Raw genomic sequence first — 15,883 nt, forward strand, 5'->3', positions numbered from 1 at the left:
CTAAAAATTATACGTAGCCACGTCCACCATCCCTGTCGTCATTCATATTGGGAATGTGTCATATCCCTAACTTCAACATCTTTCTGCCCAACTTTCAAACCATACGGCCAAACCCAGATTGACAGAGGCGTGGCAAAAGCAAATGAGATGGATTAGCAGTGCTTGCTAACATCTGATGGTCTCATCCAGGACATGTCACTGGAGAATATCATTTATACTGCTTGAAAATTGAGCTGTTAACACGTCATGGTGCTTTGTCTCGTTTAATGTCGGACAGTAAGGAAGCAAAGTTACATCTTTTCGTGTGATTACACATCCTAACTTCAGAGACGCCTTTTTCAAGTTGCTTCTTCTCCTTCTGCTGCTTCTTCTCTTCTTGTGCAGTGAGCAGCCCATCTTCAGTACGCGGGCCCACGTCTTCCAGATCGACCCGAGCACCAAGAAGAACTGGGTTCCTACGAGTAAGCACGCCGTCACAGTCTCCTACTTCTTCGACAGTACCAGGAATGTGTATCGAATCATCAGTCTGGACGGCTCCAAGGTATGCTTAAGCAATCTGATTATCCAAAAATGTACTTGGGACTCTGACACACTGTACGTCGCACAGAAAAGCCTCTTTAACTTTTCCAATAGGGCTCGTTGAAGTTTAATCTCATCAGGGGGGAAATAAACTTTGCTTGTTACATGTCTGCTTCGCCTCGCCTCTCTGCTGGGGCCTGGTTGAGGTGGCCGGGGCTCTGATATGTATGTGGCAGTGATTATTTTAGTCCTGAGGCACAGGGCTGGAGTTTGCACAGTTATGTAAGAGCTTCTCCGGGTGACTGGTGTCATTGTCGAACCAGCAAGTCAGCGTTGTTCCGCTGGAAATAGCAGGCAAAGCTCGGTGGTGCTGGAACAGAGGGGCGGTGTTATCCAGACAACAACATGTCGCATCACCCACCAGAGGCGAAACGCTGCACGACGCCGACGGCTCACGCTGTTCCCCAAATTCCAGAGTGGAAACTTTCTGAGAGAACAAAATCTTCTCCTCGCATCAAAAAACAACTCGCAATTTGCAGATTTGTCTAACATGTTGGCGGATAAAAGCTTCAGGAAGACCTTTGACGCCGTGCCTTCTCTATTCTAAGCAGTGTCAAACCAAACGTGGAGCTCAGAATAGTAAAATAATGATCACTTTCCTCCCCGACCTCTCTTGAAGTTGAAGATGTGTCTGCTGCCCTCAAGTGGCCAAAAAAATCATAGCAATAAAACTTTTTATTAAACTGAGCAAAACAAAACAAAACAAAAAAACATCAACCAACACAAGAAACTTCTCACTGAAGTTATGTCAATTAAAGCATGTAAGACTAGATATTTGGGAGTAGGGTGCCCTATAACTTTTTTTAGTACAAAAAGTGACTTTTTAAAAAAACATTTTTACTTGCTTTCTAAAAATATATATACATTTTTACCTGTATATTTTGTTTAATTTCAAATTTTATTTCTTTTTTCATCTTACACCCATCTGTGATGCTGTAATTACTGTGACGCACTGTGGTCAGCTGAGATTGTGCTACATAAATAAACTTTAAACTAAATACATCTTGTTTAATGTGTAAAACGAGGTTTTGTTTTGTTAAGCACAATTAAATTGTTTTCTTTTAATAACATTTCAAAAAATTAGATTAGAAATGTAATATCTGAATATTTCCAAAGGAACATAAAACTAAATCTAAAAATGAAATTGTCCTGTTTTTAAATGTCTTCAAAGTTTTCCTAGAAACATAATCGCCTAGGGGGCGCCATGCCGTTTATTTGCCATTCATTTGATGTGCAAGCGGAAATGGGGAGTAAATGAGCCGCAGCGTCTAGACCAAACAAAATGGATGGTGTCAGGAGTTGAATCAGGCAGCTACCGAAGCATCCGACAGTCAGCCAGTCATACCTCTGAGGGAAGGAGACTGGAATGATGTTGAAACTGACGGGTATCAAATGCCACACACAGATCCCATGTCATGCTGCATCATGATGTAAACATTTTTATTATAGTTGACTTTGAAGTAGTATGAAAAATAAAGACAAACAGTTTGGCCTTTAGGTTATAGATTTGTGTTGGCGGAAGGACCACCAGTCGGCTTTTAAAGTTTTCACCTGCCCTAGGGCTGGGCGATAAATCGATTTTATCGACTCGTCAAATTTGGGGTTTTTGAAGATTTTATTAATTTAGATTTCTGTTTGCACCAATGCATTCCTTGCGTTTCCATAGTTCAGAGTGATGTCAGCCATCTTGTTTGACAAACGTGTTTCAGAGCTCCGACTTGTTTGGGCTATAAATTCAGGTCAAATCTACACTTACTTACTTAGTGGGGCAAAGCAAAGATTTTTTTATTACAGTTACAAGAAGTGCGAGAAATATTTTGTCGTTTTGTAATTTATTTGTTAGAAAAGAGAGCGCAAATAAAAATGATCAAAATTGGATCTGGTATGAAAAATCTTGAGATTGTATTTCTAAGACGTATCGCCCTGGCCTAACCTGCTCCTGTTGTGGTTCAAAACTAGAACCCTGACCTGCTTCGACTTGCACTTTATTTGTGTTAAATATTGTGTTAAACTTGCAGTTGTTGCCTATTTATTTAATTTTGCTCTCATTGGTTGATAGATTCATCGTATTATTTGTTATTCGGAGGGCTGTTTATCTGCTGGTGGCATGTGTGAAAAGTTTTAAAGGCCAAATGAACGTTTCCACAAAGTAGTTAGTCAAACCAAAGGGTTCACGTCGAAAGCACCAGGAAAGAAAAATCGACTCGTACGTCAACGTCCAATAAATCGAGCTAACTATACCAGTAGACCCAGAGTGGCCTCCCCACACTGATCAATAACATTACAGCCAGCTGGACTCAATTAGAAGCTCCTTATTGACGGTTTCCTGTGTGCTAAACTCCCACATCAGTGTTGATAGCCTCCCTGCAGCTGTCCTCCGCCAATGCAACCCTCCATCGCCAGCAGCTATGACAAACGCCGGTCCCCGGTGATGTGCGTTTCATCCTCCCACAGGCTATCATCAACAGCACCATCACCCCCAACATGACCTTCACCAAGACGTCGCAGAAGTTCGGCCAGTGGGCCGACAGCCGGGCCAACACCGTCTACGGCCTCGGCTTCTCGTCCGAGAGTCACTTGAGCAAGGCGAGTTGGGATTATGCGTTGCTTATTTTGTTGAATTTCCGACAGAGCAGCAGAGTCAGCTGCTCCCCCCTCTGGTTTCAGTTTGCAGAAAAATTCGCCGAGTTCAAGGAAGCGGCCCGGTTAGCGAAGGAGAAGTCCCAGGAGAAGACGGAGCTCAGCAGTACGCCCTCGCAGGTAACAAAGCCTCGTTCGTGTAGTCGTGTGTGAACAGTTGTGGTAGCCACATCGCATCAACGTACCCTCGAACCTTTCACATTTTGGCACATTACAAGCCCAAACCTCAATGTATACCAGAGATTTTGAGGGAAATGTAAGAAGAAAAAATAGCCACAATTGACGTTCTCCATTCTATCCAATGAAGCCCATCAACGTTTTTGTGGTTGTGATGAGGAAAAAAAACTTTAATTATTAAGAGTACTTTTGCAAGGTGCTTTGGTTGGTTGTATGTGTTTTGCATGATGTTTTCGAAGCCACGTTCTAAACACTTGGTGTCCTGCTGAGGCTCCTTTGCTTTCTCTCTGACGGTTTCTTCTCAGGGTGGCGCTGTAAAGCGGAATGTGTTATTGGTCAACAAACCTGGTAAAAAGAAGGTAAAACCACCTGAGCCAATCCTTCTCTTTCACTCTGGCCCGAGTCTTTCCCTTCATGTTTCTCCTCAGTTTTGTGAAACCTGGTCTCTGTAGCTGCTTATAGAAAATAAGCCAGTCTTTCCTCATCTACGCTGATGAAAAGAAACCTATCATAAAATCCCCTCTCCGCCTCCTCTGTCCTCCTCCCAGTAGTTAAGCATATTTATTACTGAAAGTACAGTAATAAATAAAGACTACAACCATCTTGATAAATATCTTTCTGTGATATAGGTTAGCTTTGTGTAAACCAACTCGAGAAATTGGAGTAAGAGAGAGACTTGAAGCACGGATGCGAATGTTCTGGTCTTGTCACTCAGGAACCTCACAGAGGATTCAGCTGACCAACCGTGTTGGGTTACGAGACAGCTGGGTGTCAGACGAAGCATGTGACATCACATGGAGATTTTTATGATCAGATGGGCTGAGCGCGGTGCATGCTGCGCCATCTGAGCAGGCGTACCACTATATTAAAATAAAACGTACCACAGAATCTTACATCCTTGTTTACATGGTAAGCAAGAACAGTAGGATTACAGTAGCAGTTGAGCAGGAACAGAGCTGTGGATCAGCCTGTTGGTTCTGCTTTTGGGGTTGCAACTTGTTTCCGTTCGCCAGATGTTGGCGAACCACAGAGTTCATGGAGGGGGCGGTGGTGTGTCCAGACCGCTTGAAACATCACCAGTACTTGTTGACTTGACAGAACAGTGGCAACTTGCCCGATATCAACCTCTGTCCGTTTTTCTGAGCTATGCAGCTTACAGCCTCTACTTCCTGTTTATTACAGCCATGCGCAACATCAACAAGTTTGCTCAAAATTTGCGTGACAATCGGATGGAAACAGCCATTGAGTACTTTTTAAAAAATCTTTATCTTTCCAATGAAGAGAAACTGTTCTTCTGAACAGTACACCCTGGTCCACTCTGCTACAGCTATCGCCTGTATCAGTTTTAGAGTATTCTGTGGCAAATTTTTTAAAACTCAGAGGTGTTAATCTTCTCTTTCAAACTGCTGGCGCTGAGAAACTTTATTTACTGATTCAGTTAATTTCCTTTTTTTTTTTTTTTTAATCACAACAGGAATCTGCGCCAGGTGACCTCCAGTCACCTCTGACCCCAGAGAGCATCAACGGTACAGACGAGGACAGAGTCACGCCGAACACGCCGAAGTGCAGCGAAGCCAGAGCAGAACTGGCCCAAAATGCTTTACCGTTCTCTCACGGGTGAGGCTGCGCTCAGACGATGTGGTTCGTCCCGTAACGAGCGGCACGCCGATGCATCGTCAGAGTAAACGACGATGGGCTAAACACACAACCCTGGGGTGCACCAGTCCACAGAACGATGGCGCTGGAGGAGCTGTCTTATCAACTGGGTTCTGTTAATTAGGAAGCATTGAGCCGTCAGCTCTAAATTTACTCTGCAGTTCTTTATTTATTATTGTTCGGTACTCTGACCTTGGAAGTAAACCAATAATTATGGTCAACAACTATAAATCCTGTATTTATACGTGACAAAATTTGAAAGATATGAAATTTGATTATTTATTTCAAGTCTGGATAAATTTAAGGTGGGGGGGATTGCTAAAAATTTGAGGTTCCAGACTTGAATTCTTCTCCCATTATCTAAATAATTAAAATTTGAAAATGTTTTCTTTTGCTTGATTATTATACTTGGATGTTGTCCAAATTCCATCTCTTGCTCTTTGGATCTTTTCTTTCTTTCGTCTTTCAATCTTCTTAGTATTATTTTGTTGTATCAGACATTTGTCCGTTCTTCTTTTCGTCTTTATGTCCTTCCACTCTTCCTCCTTTGACCCTCCTTCACTTTCCTTGTCCCCTTCTTTCCTACACTTTCTTTCTTCTGCTTTCTGTCCTTTTCTTCTGTCCCTTTCCCCCCTTCAACCCTAACCCTGGTTCTTGTTTCTTTTTTTTAAACTTTTGTCTTTAGTTACTCCTTCCTGCTTTCATACTTTGCTTTGTTCTCCATTTCCTCCTTCTTTCATTCTCTCCTTCTTGTTACCCTGGTTTCCTTCCGTATATCCTTTATCCTTTCCTGTCTTTACTTCCTTCCTTCATTACTTTCTCGCTCCTTTCCTTCCCGTCTGTCAGTCAATTACTTTTGCCTCATCAATTAGATTCAGAGTAAAGCCTCATTTGGTCTTTAACATCCTCCTGCTAACCTGTAACGTCATGAACTAGAATCTGCTGGCTCGGGCCGACAGCTTGCCGATATTTACCTCTATGTTTACCGGCTCTTCGTTCCGTCTCCAGTTCCTCGAGCATCAACAAGCACTGGGAGGCCGAGCTGGCGGCGCTGAAGGGGAACAACGCCAAGCTGACGGCGGCCCTGCTGGAGTCCACAGCCAACGTCAAGCAGTGGAAGCAGCAGCTGGCGGCCTATCAGGAGGAGGCGGAGCGGCTACACAAGCGGGTACGGCTCCGTCGCCGCCGGCTGCGCGCTCCGGACCGGAGTTCACTTCAGACGGATGCTGTTTGTCTCGCAGGTGACGGAGCTGGAGTGCGTGAGCGGCCAAACGACGGTCATCAAGTCTCAGAAAACGGAGCTGAACAGAACAATAGAGGAGCTGGAGGCGGCGTTAAGGGCCAAGGAGGAGGTGAAGACGCTCGGCGTCCTAGAAAACGCTGGGATTTCAAATGGGTGTTTTGAATGGTTGGGATGGTTTGGGGGGGGTTTCTGTGTAAAGTTCTTGAACGCGCTTGAAATTCAAACTGCACAGTTTTGTAAAAAAAAAAAAAAGAAAAAAACAACAAGAGCAATATAATGTTGGACTAAAAGTCTAAATTTGGAAAACGTTATTTACATTTGAAAGCAGATATTTTCATACACCTAATAAAAAGACTGTCACATTTTTGTCACAGTGTCTTAAGTGAAAGTAAGCTAAACTTGTTTTAGGTCAGAATTAGCTAAATTAATTCTATTTGATAATGATTAAAAATATTTTTTTGCCACGTTCTTTGTATTTTGTATATAATCATTTAATTTGAGCTGGAAGGTCATTTATCTTAAGACAATTTGTTTGGATTGTTTCAATTCAATGAATATTTTTTATTCTTAATGGCTCAGTGACTTATTGATCATCTTTTATATGTTAAATAAAGTCATTGACCAGTCAGGTGTGTAGGATGGGGTGTGTGAGAAACACATTTGAAAACATAACATTTTGCTATGTTTTAGTTCCTGCTCTAGAATACCATCACAAAAACAATAACAAAGGGTATCATATAGTGCTTCTTTTCATATTTCACTTTAGGAGCTGGAGAGACTTAAGGTGGAGGTGGAGAGTGCCAACGAGTTTAAGTTTCAAAAAGACGCCCTGACACAGAGACTGAAGGTGAGCAACAAACTGCATGAGAGAGAGAGAGAAACCACAGAGATGGCAACAGTCTGCAAGAACTAAAAAGTTTTAGCAAATTTCAGGTTGACTCGACCTCAGCCAGTAGGGGGCAACGTTCACAAAATCCAGCAGTCAAGCTGGCCTCACTTTTTATTACATTACCTCCTTTTTCTAATCTCTTAGTCTCTTAGTTCGTGCTCCTTCCTACTTTACAACTTAATTGTTGAGTAGGTAGGAGAAAAAACGCTACACGTTTGCTGATAGTAATTTTAAAAAATTGGGAAACCTCCCAGATAAACTAAGACTGTGAGAAGATGACATTGATGAGAGAATTCCTAGTTAAGACATCAAAACTGTAGGTTTTATTTTGTATTTACTGAGTATTTAATGTTTTTTTACATCTTATGTAAAAAAAAAGTTTGATCTGAGACATGTATGTAGACAAAAAATCTAAACCAGAAGAAGTCTGATGGGTAGATGTGTGCGATCCTGCATATTTTGGAACCCAGTAAATAATCGGACCAGTATCGGCAATACCGATATTTTTTTATTATTTAAGTTATACACACCTATATAATCTTATAGGTGTTTTGTGGATTTCTTTTTCTTTAAATTTTTTTCATTAAAACCTTGGACAAATTTTGGACAAGTTTACTTTAATAGATTAACATAATATTTAACTTGTTTTAGGGGGGAAAAATGCACACATTATTTTCTGTTATTTGAGAGAAAATCAAAACAAATTATTTTTGTATGTAGAGTTGAGAAACTACAACACAGAAATAAAACAGAATTTCACGGGGCAATCTGAAACCAAAGTATCGCTCCGATACGCGTCATCGATATTTCTGTTTGGTGCCAGGAGACGGAGTCGAGGAACCAGACGCTGGAGGCGCAGCTGTGCGACCTGGAGCAGCGGCTGGAGAGCAGCCAGCTGGAGCGGGAAGCCTACGTCAAGAGCCTGCGCTCCCTGCTGGAGCTGCTGGACAGCAAGATCTTCGAGCTGACGGAGCTGCGCGACACGCTGGCCAAGCTGGTGGAGGGCAGCTAGAGCTCCTCCACCGCCCGACGTCGTCACCAACACAACTTGAAATCTCTTCTCTCTCTTTTGTTTTTTTTTTTTGTACACGTTAAAGAGTTTACACGACTTGATGCATTAGCGGTAGACAAACTTCGCCACTTCAGAGCACTCGGATGGTTTACAAACAGCCAAGCGAAGCCTTTCCTTTGCTCCACTGTGGAAAACCTTCTCATTGTAATTTAGATTCTTTGTTTTTTTTTGACCACCATGATATGCTAATCGACTGCGCTTCAGTGGAACACCGGAGCCGCCGCCTCGACTCCACGATTACGCTTCGACGTTTTTCCTCACTTGTTCACTGAAATCAGCCAAACTCGCAGGATGAAGAGATAATCACAGGAACTGCCACACGAGGATGTCGGTTCGTCTTATATTCTTCTACGATTTATGAGCAATACGCTAAAGGAGGGACTGCGAACTCTTTCCACTCTCACTTTCAGGTAACCTTCCTGCTCCTGCCGACTGGTTTGAACCAAAAGCGATTCAGGATTTTCTTCAGTCTCTTCTGTTTGTGTGGGTGAATCAGATTTCTTTCCGTTTTTGTTTTTCTTTTTCCCCTTTTCGATGCATTTTTAAGTGCAATGGTTTGAATTGAGTTTTTTTTATTATTATTTATTACTAAAATATTTAGAATAATAAACATTGTAAAATGTTAATTTAATTTTATTGTCTGGTGCGTGGCTGTGAAGACGGTTTCATTTCCGAGAGCTTAAGGAAATCGTGACGTATACGACCGAATTAGTTTTTTGTTTTTTTTTCTTTTTGCCAAATACTGTTTGTTCCTGCACAGATCTGAACTCTTGCTGATGTTGCCTTGGGCACCAAGATGCATCAATGGTAGCTAACTGATGGTACGTTTGGGCTTTTTATTTATTTTTTTCTTGCGGGATTACCTGTTGCCAAAAATGAAAGAATATGCTACAGTATGAACACCTGCAGAACACTAATTTAAGGGCTTGTTCTTGGTTCGGGTCAAACGTGGGGTGACTTTTAGCGGCGGCTTTAAACTTTAAAGGCGACCATGTGTGGCGTTGTTGCTGAAAAAGTCATTTGAAGGAAAAATTTTAAATGTGGAGTGAAGACACATGCTGATAAAACACAAATTGTAATTTTGAGTTTATATTAAAAGAAAATCTGATGAAGGCAGTGCTTTGGTCTCTTTATTTTGCAGTCTGGAGAATCATAGTAGTTCTCCAGTTCAATAAAAAAAAAAAAAAAAAACAGAGCAAACATCAGCTTTGGTTTGTACACAGATATATATTTTGCTTTTAGTTTTATGTCAGTTTTGGTCCTCCATAGATACACTCCGAACAAGATGGTAAAAAATAAAAGAAAAATCTCAGCCACTGAAAGGGTCAACATGAACTTCCATATGTATAAAGTTTTATAGATCAGCCACCACTTATTGCTTAAATAGTCTCTCTTCTTCAATGCTTCAAAAATAAAAATGAAAGAACTTTAAAAAGACAGATTTTTTGGTGCTTTTAATATGAAAAGAAAAATAAAGATTTTTATTTTTTTTTTGGTTATGGAAAAGCAGAGAGAGGAATGGCGTGATAGGGAACATCATCAAGTACATTTAAAAACATCTTTAAAATATGACGCTTCAATAAATACTTCAATACATTTAGGCATGTGGATACATTTCTCTTGATTTACATTTGTCAACAGTACAAATCATAAAATGAGTTTGTTTTTTTTCCCCTCCGATCTTCATTATTGCACATACGTTGTGATGGGTTTGCCCTCCTCAAGCCAGTCTTGTGCAAAAGTTGCTCAAACTGGACGCTAGTTTAACAACAACCACACACACAAAAAAGTATCAAGTTGGATTCTTGGTCGCTTTTCCCCCATTAAACTGGAAAACACAAACCCTGGTTCGCTGTGACGGCTTCACGGAGGCTCAGGAAATGAAACTGCACGCAAACAAATCACGGCACCTGGCAGTCTGTGAGCCAGATTACTTGTGACGCCACAGTTAGCTTAGCATATGCTAACGTAAAACGATGTAAACAGTGCGCTCTGTGCTGCAGCTTCTAAAAGCCGGAGGAAGCTAACGCTAAGCTATGCTAAGATAAAAGTGTTAAATTCTCTCTGGTCTGTTGGGGAGTTCAATTCCTTACGATTTTCTTTTTTTGTTTGTTTGTTTACAATTGTGCTTTACTTTTCAATTCTAACCAAAAGTGAAACTGTAAATCGGCATTCAACAAATATTTTTAAAAATGCAGCAAACAATTCTGCTACATACCTACGAGGGGGAAAAGAAAATATATCTTGCAAGTAAGCCACAGTACTTGATGCATAATTTGTCAAAGAAACTGATTTTCAGTATAAAAAAACGTATTTAAAAACATTAAATAATAATAATAATAAACTAAAATAATCACTCACACACCAAACGTTAACACAAAGTCCAAAAGCACACACACACAAAAAACAAGGCAAAGAAAAATCATCTCTTGGAAACGCCTCATGCTGTAATGTGAGAGGAGATGAGCACCTGCCACCAGGGGGCAGTGAAGTCCCAATGAACCTGACATCAAATCAGAATGGGGGGGGGAAGCATTTAATCTAATCACATTTGGACTGAAATACGGTATAACTGCTTCCTACATCTGAAATTGTTTTGTCTGATGTTTCAGTTTCTTCCCAGTGAAGCTAACCAACTCACAGCTGAGATTATGAGTAAACTGAACAGTAAATCTTATATTTTATCGTCTCGTATGGCGATAAAAGCAGCCAATTACGTCACACCATCAAAAACGCATTCATACGACTCTTTACTGTTGAAATGGAGGCAACAAAAACAGCTTTCATCAAAAATACTGAGCTGGCATGAACAGCGTCTATGCTCGGCAGGCCGCCTTATCGAGGTATACCGAAGATTTAGAAAGTCACAATTAGCATTCCAACAGGTCTGAATGCTGCACACTGCTAATCAGCTGGTTGATAGAAGACGACAGGACAGATAAATCAAACTAATAACCAGCTGATGTCCATTTGTTAAACTTGTGCTAACGCCAAAACGTCATAATAACCAGGGTTTCCCCAAGAAAACTCGGCAAAACTTTGGCAGTTCATTGACGGCCCGCCATGTTTTTCATGTTGAAAAATGTTAAAACTTACAAAAGTTTGGAGATGCACAAGCAGGCATCATAATTTTGAAATAACGTGCGAGGCGCAATTCAATGCATCCACTCTAAACGTAGCTCAATCCATCCTTTCTGCCACTTGGTATATAAAAAAAAAAAACCTTTTTAAAATAAACAAACGACACTTAGCCTGGTGGGCAGGCAAATAAAGCCTGGTGCCCCGCCAGGCTTAAAATAGACTTGGGGAAGCCCTGTACAACAAATACGGTTTAAAGTGAAATTGTCTATACATTGTACCGTTTTAGCCTCAAAATGCTCTTGATTTTGATTAAAAGTAAAACGTAAAGTTCGGCCTGATCGCGAGGGCAAAACACAAAGAAATTAACAGAATTTCAAACAAACAGAAATCATAGGTTAATAAAACACGTTGCTTTCACGAAAGGAATTGATTTTTGTCTTAGAATAATATGATTTGATTTCCTGCCTTCTCTAATGGACCCCATGGTTTTCTCTTGCTATCACAGCTCACCGCTCCTTTCAGTGGTCAGGGACACTTCTGTGAGATTTGCAGGTACTCTTGAGCGGTATAAATAGTTGCTGTGAAGTAAAGTTGGAAGGTGTGACACAGAGTATGTGTCTCTCGTAGCAGAAAGGAGCAAATGTTTCCTTCTTCAAACAAACCCATCACAAGGAGCTACAGTACGACTCGGATGTAACAGGAGGTCGGAGGTTGTGCCCTCTCCAAAACCGCAACAGCAACACCTTAAAAACAATAAGTCTTTACAAACACAAGTATGGAATAACAACCCCCCCCCCCAAAAAAACGCAACTTTTTGTTGTTGTTCAAGTTGCACCAAGGCGCCTTCAGGTAACCCAGGCTTCTCTGTTTGACTCATTTCATGATCCTCATTTTCTCTCCGTTTTGGCCGCGTAGAATTTTTAAAAAAACCCAACAACAACAAAAAAAACAAGTTCAACATTTAAGCCTCCTTGTTAGTTTTCCCAGTCAGTACAAGGCAGGCCTTCGTCCTCAGACTCCGACTCCGACTCCGGCGAGGCCTCCTTGATTCTCCTCAGGGCCTCGTGGATGCTGCGGGTCAGGGCGTCGGCGGAGTGCAGGAAGCTCTTGGGGTGGCGCTGTTGCTCCGGCCGGGCGCGGACCTTCTTCAGACGCACGCCCTGCCGGATCTGAGCCAGGATGTTGTTGCTGTCGTCGTCCGGGTCGGGGCCCAGGACGCGCAGCTCGGCCTTTCTCAGGTGGAAGCTGCCGCGCTTCAGCGAGGCCAGCACCTCGTCCATGGGCGAGCTCGCTGCGGAGGCGCAACGCTCAAACGTTAAAGGAACCGACTTGATGAAGTGAAATTGGAAAACGTCAATGTGTAACTATCGAATATGTGTTTCTCCGTGGAACTTTACTACCTTCAGTCTAAACGTTTAAGGTCTGTTCTGCCTTTTTTTGAGGTAGAGAGGACTAAAAGTCTTTTTGCAAAACTAAAAATCTGGAATTTCTTTAGCAATAAAACTATAACCTTGACGTCGTCATCCATAACTTTGCACAAATTTACATCTGTAGCAATATTTTAATGGATTTCACCGACACAAACATCATAATAAGGCAGTTCATGCAGTCACTGCTGTAGCAGAGAGCATGACCTGCTGAAGGCCTAAGAAAAATAAGGCCTCCAAACCATCAGGGGGCACTCTAATAAATCCCTAAATTTTAAAAAAAGATCTAAAATCTAATGTTTAGATATTTTAGCTGGTGGTGTGACTTGATTAAAAATTTTTAATCAAGTTTATTTCAGTGTTTGTAACTAAGTACCTGCATTTCAATCAAAAACCACATACCGACAAAATAAGTTACATTTGCAATTCAAAAATCTTTTTTTGTATGTTAAAAATAAATGACTGATTAATTGCACAGTAATTAAATAATAGAAATTTGCACTTCAAATTTCCAGCGCTAATTTCTATACAATTTGATTTCATTGTACATAAAAGCATTTTAATTTTTTTATTTAAGATTTAAAGATATTTGCAAGTTTACTTTGTAAAAGGGGGGAGGGATCTTGTCTGATATTTTTGTTTGTTTTTTTCTTTGAGTTTGGGTTCGGTTTGTTCACAAATACATCTCAGAAAATAACAACCAGCTAACAGTGACTGAATTTAAGCTCAGCCAATCAAACTAACAAATCAAATGGCTCCATAGGACTTTGGGCCGGCCCAGGTAGACGGAGATCTTTGATTTGGGGATATAACCCTGAGGTCAAGAAACGTTTACTAACCTACACTACTAAAGTGGGTTGCTCATGATAGTTTTCCTTACCTTTCCTCCACTGTGAGGAGTCCAGCGATGCGGTCTTCCTCAGCTTCTTCCTGGCAGTCAGCAGCTGGCTGCTGTCAAAGAACCGTGAGGAAAACGGAGCGAGCGGCTGCGAGGCGCATTCAGACTCGCACTTTTGAATCTTGGTTGGGCAGCTCGCTTGGCTTTCGAAGGGAGGAAGCGATTGAGGAGGCGGGGGAGGAGGCAGAGGAGGAGGAGGAGGCGGAGGCGGAGGGGGAGGCACGGCAGGCGGCCCCGCCGAGAGCAGAGACGGAGACGACGAGAGGGGAGGCAGCGAAAGAAAAGGGGGCGCCGCTTCCACGCTTTGGAGGTTGATGGAGGGCAGCGAGGCGCCTTCGCAGCTGTAGACGTCAGCCGGGGGCGGAGCCGAGAGCTCTGGGAGGTCGGAGATGGAGTCGGTCTGGACGCTGACCGCCTGGGTGCTGGGCTGCTGCGCCACTCGCCTCCGGCCGGGAGTCTGGGAGAGGCGCAGGCGACTGGACCGGAGGGTCACCTGACCCGGATAACGCTGCGTCAGAGACGGGAAAACATCAGTCAGAGACTTCATTCATCTCCACAGGACACAACCATAAAAATATCACAAAGGATCAGTATTATGCGTTTTTCATCCACATAATGCTATTTTATAGCATAATCAAGTAAATATATTAACTTCAGTTGTTATAAAAATGCTACATACATGAAATATGACTTAAAAGGAACTTGATTTTCGAATTTAATGCCTTGGAATTGGGCCGCCGTCTCTATAAAAACTCACTCATTTTGAAACTCTTCACAACATCGCTCCTCTGTTAACCCTTTAACAACGTTTTTACTAGCGAGGAGGAGCCTCGCCTCAAAGGCGGAGCTAGGTCCACCCAGGCGTGTTGCACAGCTGAACTGTTGCCACGGGAGATTAAAGGATTTCTCAAGCACACATGAACCAATCAAATCAACACTGCAGGTGTGTTTTTGATGAGGGAATAACATTATAGCATGATGTGAATTCAAAAAAGACGATTTGACATAATGCTGCCCCTTTAGATTCTCACTTCTAATGCAGCTATTACAATAGAAAGAGCGTCACAGCAGAGAACGGTGGAGATGAGCAATAATGACGGTGAAATCTTCACCTGTTTGAGGTTGCGAAGTCTGTCCAGAGCCCTCTGCCTTTCCTGACTCACAGTTACATTTCTCTTTGCTTCATCACCTTCTGCAGCTTCTCCTCCCTTTAAAAAAAAACAACAAAAAAACAAAAAGCAGGGTTTAGATCCACCTGTGCAACTGGTCTTAGTGGTGATAAGCCGGATTTATTTAACGTTGTTCTGCACAATATTTTGCAAAAGTATAATTACCACTTCAAATTTCTTATAGATGGTCACAACAGCAGAAAATCTGATGCTCTGGCCAGATGGGGAGTTAAGTTTTATGTTCAGGCCTGAATGGAAACTGCTGTATTGTGTCGAAAATGGACGCTGCAGATCAATATGGACTTGGAATTATATCACAATATTATTAGTTTTTGTGGTATTGTTGAGACAATGATAAACATGATGACTTAACTATTGTAAGTGTTTAATACTTAATTTTTAGGAAAATGTATAGCTGTGACTGAAGGCCACAGCATTCAAAGGCCCACAAACACAAATGTGGCCCTGACAAACATTCCCAGTGGAACAGGCTTCTTCAAGACGCTACTCGCTTAAGGAAGTGTGACTTATATCAGTAAACTGCAAACAATTGCAGTTAATCATATTTTTGAATTTACTGATATTTCTTCATGCTCTAGTTGAACAGTGGAGAAAATAGCAAGAATAACATTTCTGATCATACGGTCAACTGTTTTTTTTTTAAAAGCGTAAATTAAAATTTATTGAGACGATAAATCGGAATTCTTATAATAAGAAATCTCTCGTAATAAATGGTACGATAAATGAAGACACCATTACAGCAGCGAAACATTGTGTGAGATACTTTTGAAAGCTGACATTCAAGGAAACAACAAGAATGTCTAGAGATCCACATATAGTTCAAACAGCCTTTAGATGACCTGTAGCTTTAATTTCAGCAGAAGGATTACAAAGTATGGATGCACCCCCACATCTTTCTCTGGTTTTGGTTTGTTTCTTCCGTGTTGATTTATGAGCTGAACGGTGGAACAGGTGGCAGCACTGACGCCTCGCAGCGAGAAGGTCATCGGTTCAAATCCCAGTTTACACAAAAACAAAAAGACACACAGCGA

The 15,883-nt window shown here is 41.6% G+C and overlaps 2 protein-coding genes across 3 annotated transcripts in view; one reads left to right on the plus strand and one right to left on the minus strand.

Annotated features, from left to right (window-relative positions):
* The window catches only part of homer1 (homer scaffold protein 1), a 23,889-nt gene extending 13,857 nt beyond the window's left edge, over positions 1–10,032 (plus strand). Inside the window, exons 2-9 of one of the 2 annotated variants that reach the window (XM_028026018.1) lie at positions 385–541; positions 3,034–3,165; positions 3,247–3,339; positions 4,871–5,013; positions 6,061–6,220; positions 6,294–6,404; positions 7,062–7,142; positions 8,008–10,032. In XM_028026018.1, the coding sequence (XP_027881819.1) occupies positions 385–541; positions 3,034–3,165; positions 3,247–3,339; positions 4,871–5,013; positions 6,061–6,220; positions 6,294–6,404; positions 7,062–7,142; positions 8,008–8,196 (1,066 nt within the window). In that variant the 3' untranslated portion in view covers positions 8,197–10,032. Of the gene's footprint in view, positions 1–384; positions 542–3,033; positions 3,340–4,870; positions 5,014–6,060; positions 6,221–6,293; positions 6,405–7,061; positions 7,143–8,007 lie in introns of both variants that reach the window. The other variant, XM_028026017.1, reaches the window with a different exon arrangement.
* Positions 9,928–15,883, minus strand: part of jmy (junction mediating and regulatory protein, p53 cofactor) — a 26,673-nt gene continuing 20,717 nt past the window's right edge. The window contains exons 8-10 of the mRNA XM_028026015.1: positions 14,775–14,870; positions 13,645–14,170; positions 9,928–12,628 (exon numbers count right to left, since the gene is read on the minus strand). Of these exons, the coding sequence (XP_027881816.1) occupies positions 12,312–12,628; positions 13,645–14,170; positions 14,775–14,870 (939 nt within the window). The 3' untranslated portion in view covers positions 9,928–12,311. The remainder of the gene's footprint in view (positions 12,629–13,644; positions 14,171–14,774; positions 14,871–15,883) is intronic.

Source organism: Xiphophorus couchianus, chromosome 8 (assembly GCF_001444195.1).
Source record: "Xiphophorus couchianus chromosome 8, X_couchianus-1.0, whole genome shotgun sequence".
NCBI classification, from domain to species: domain Eukaryota; kingdom Metazoa; phylum Chordata; class Actinopteri; order Cyprinodontiformes; family Poeciliidae; genus Xiphophorus; species Xiphophorus couchianus.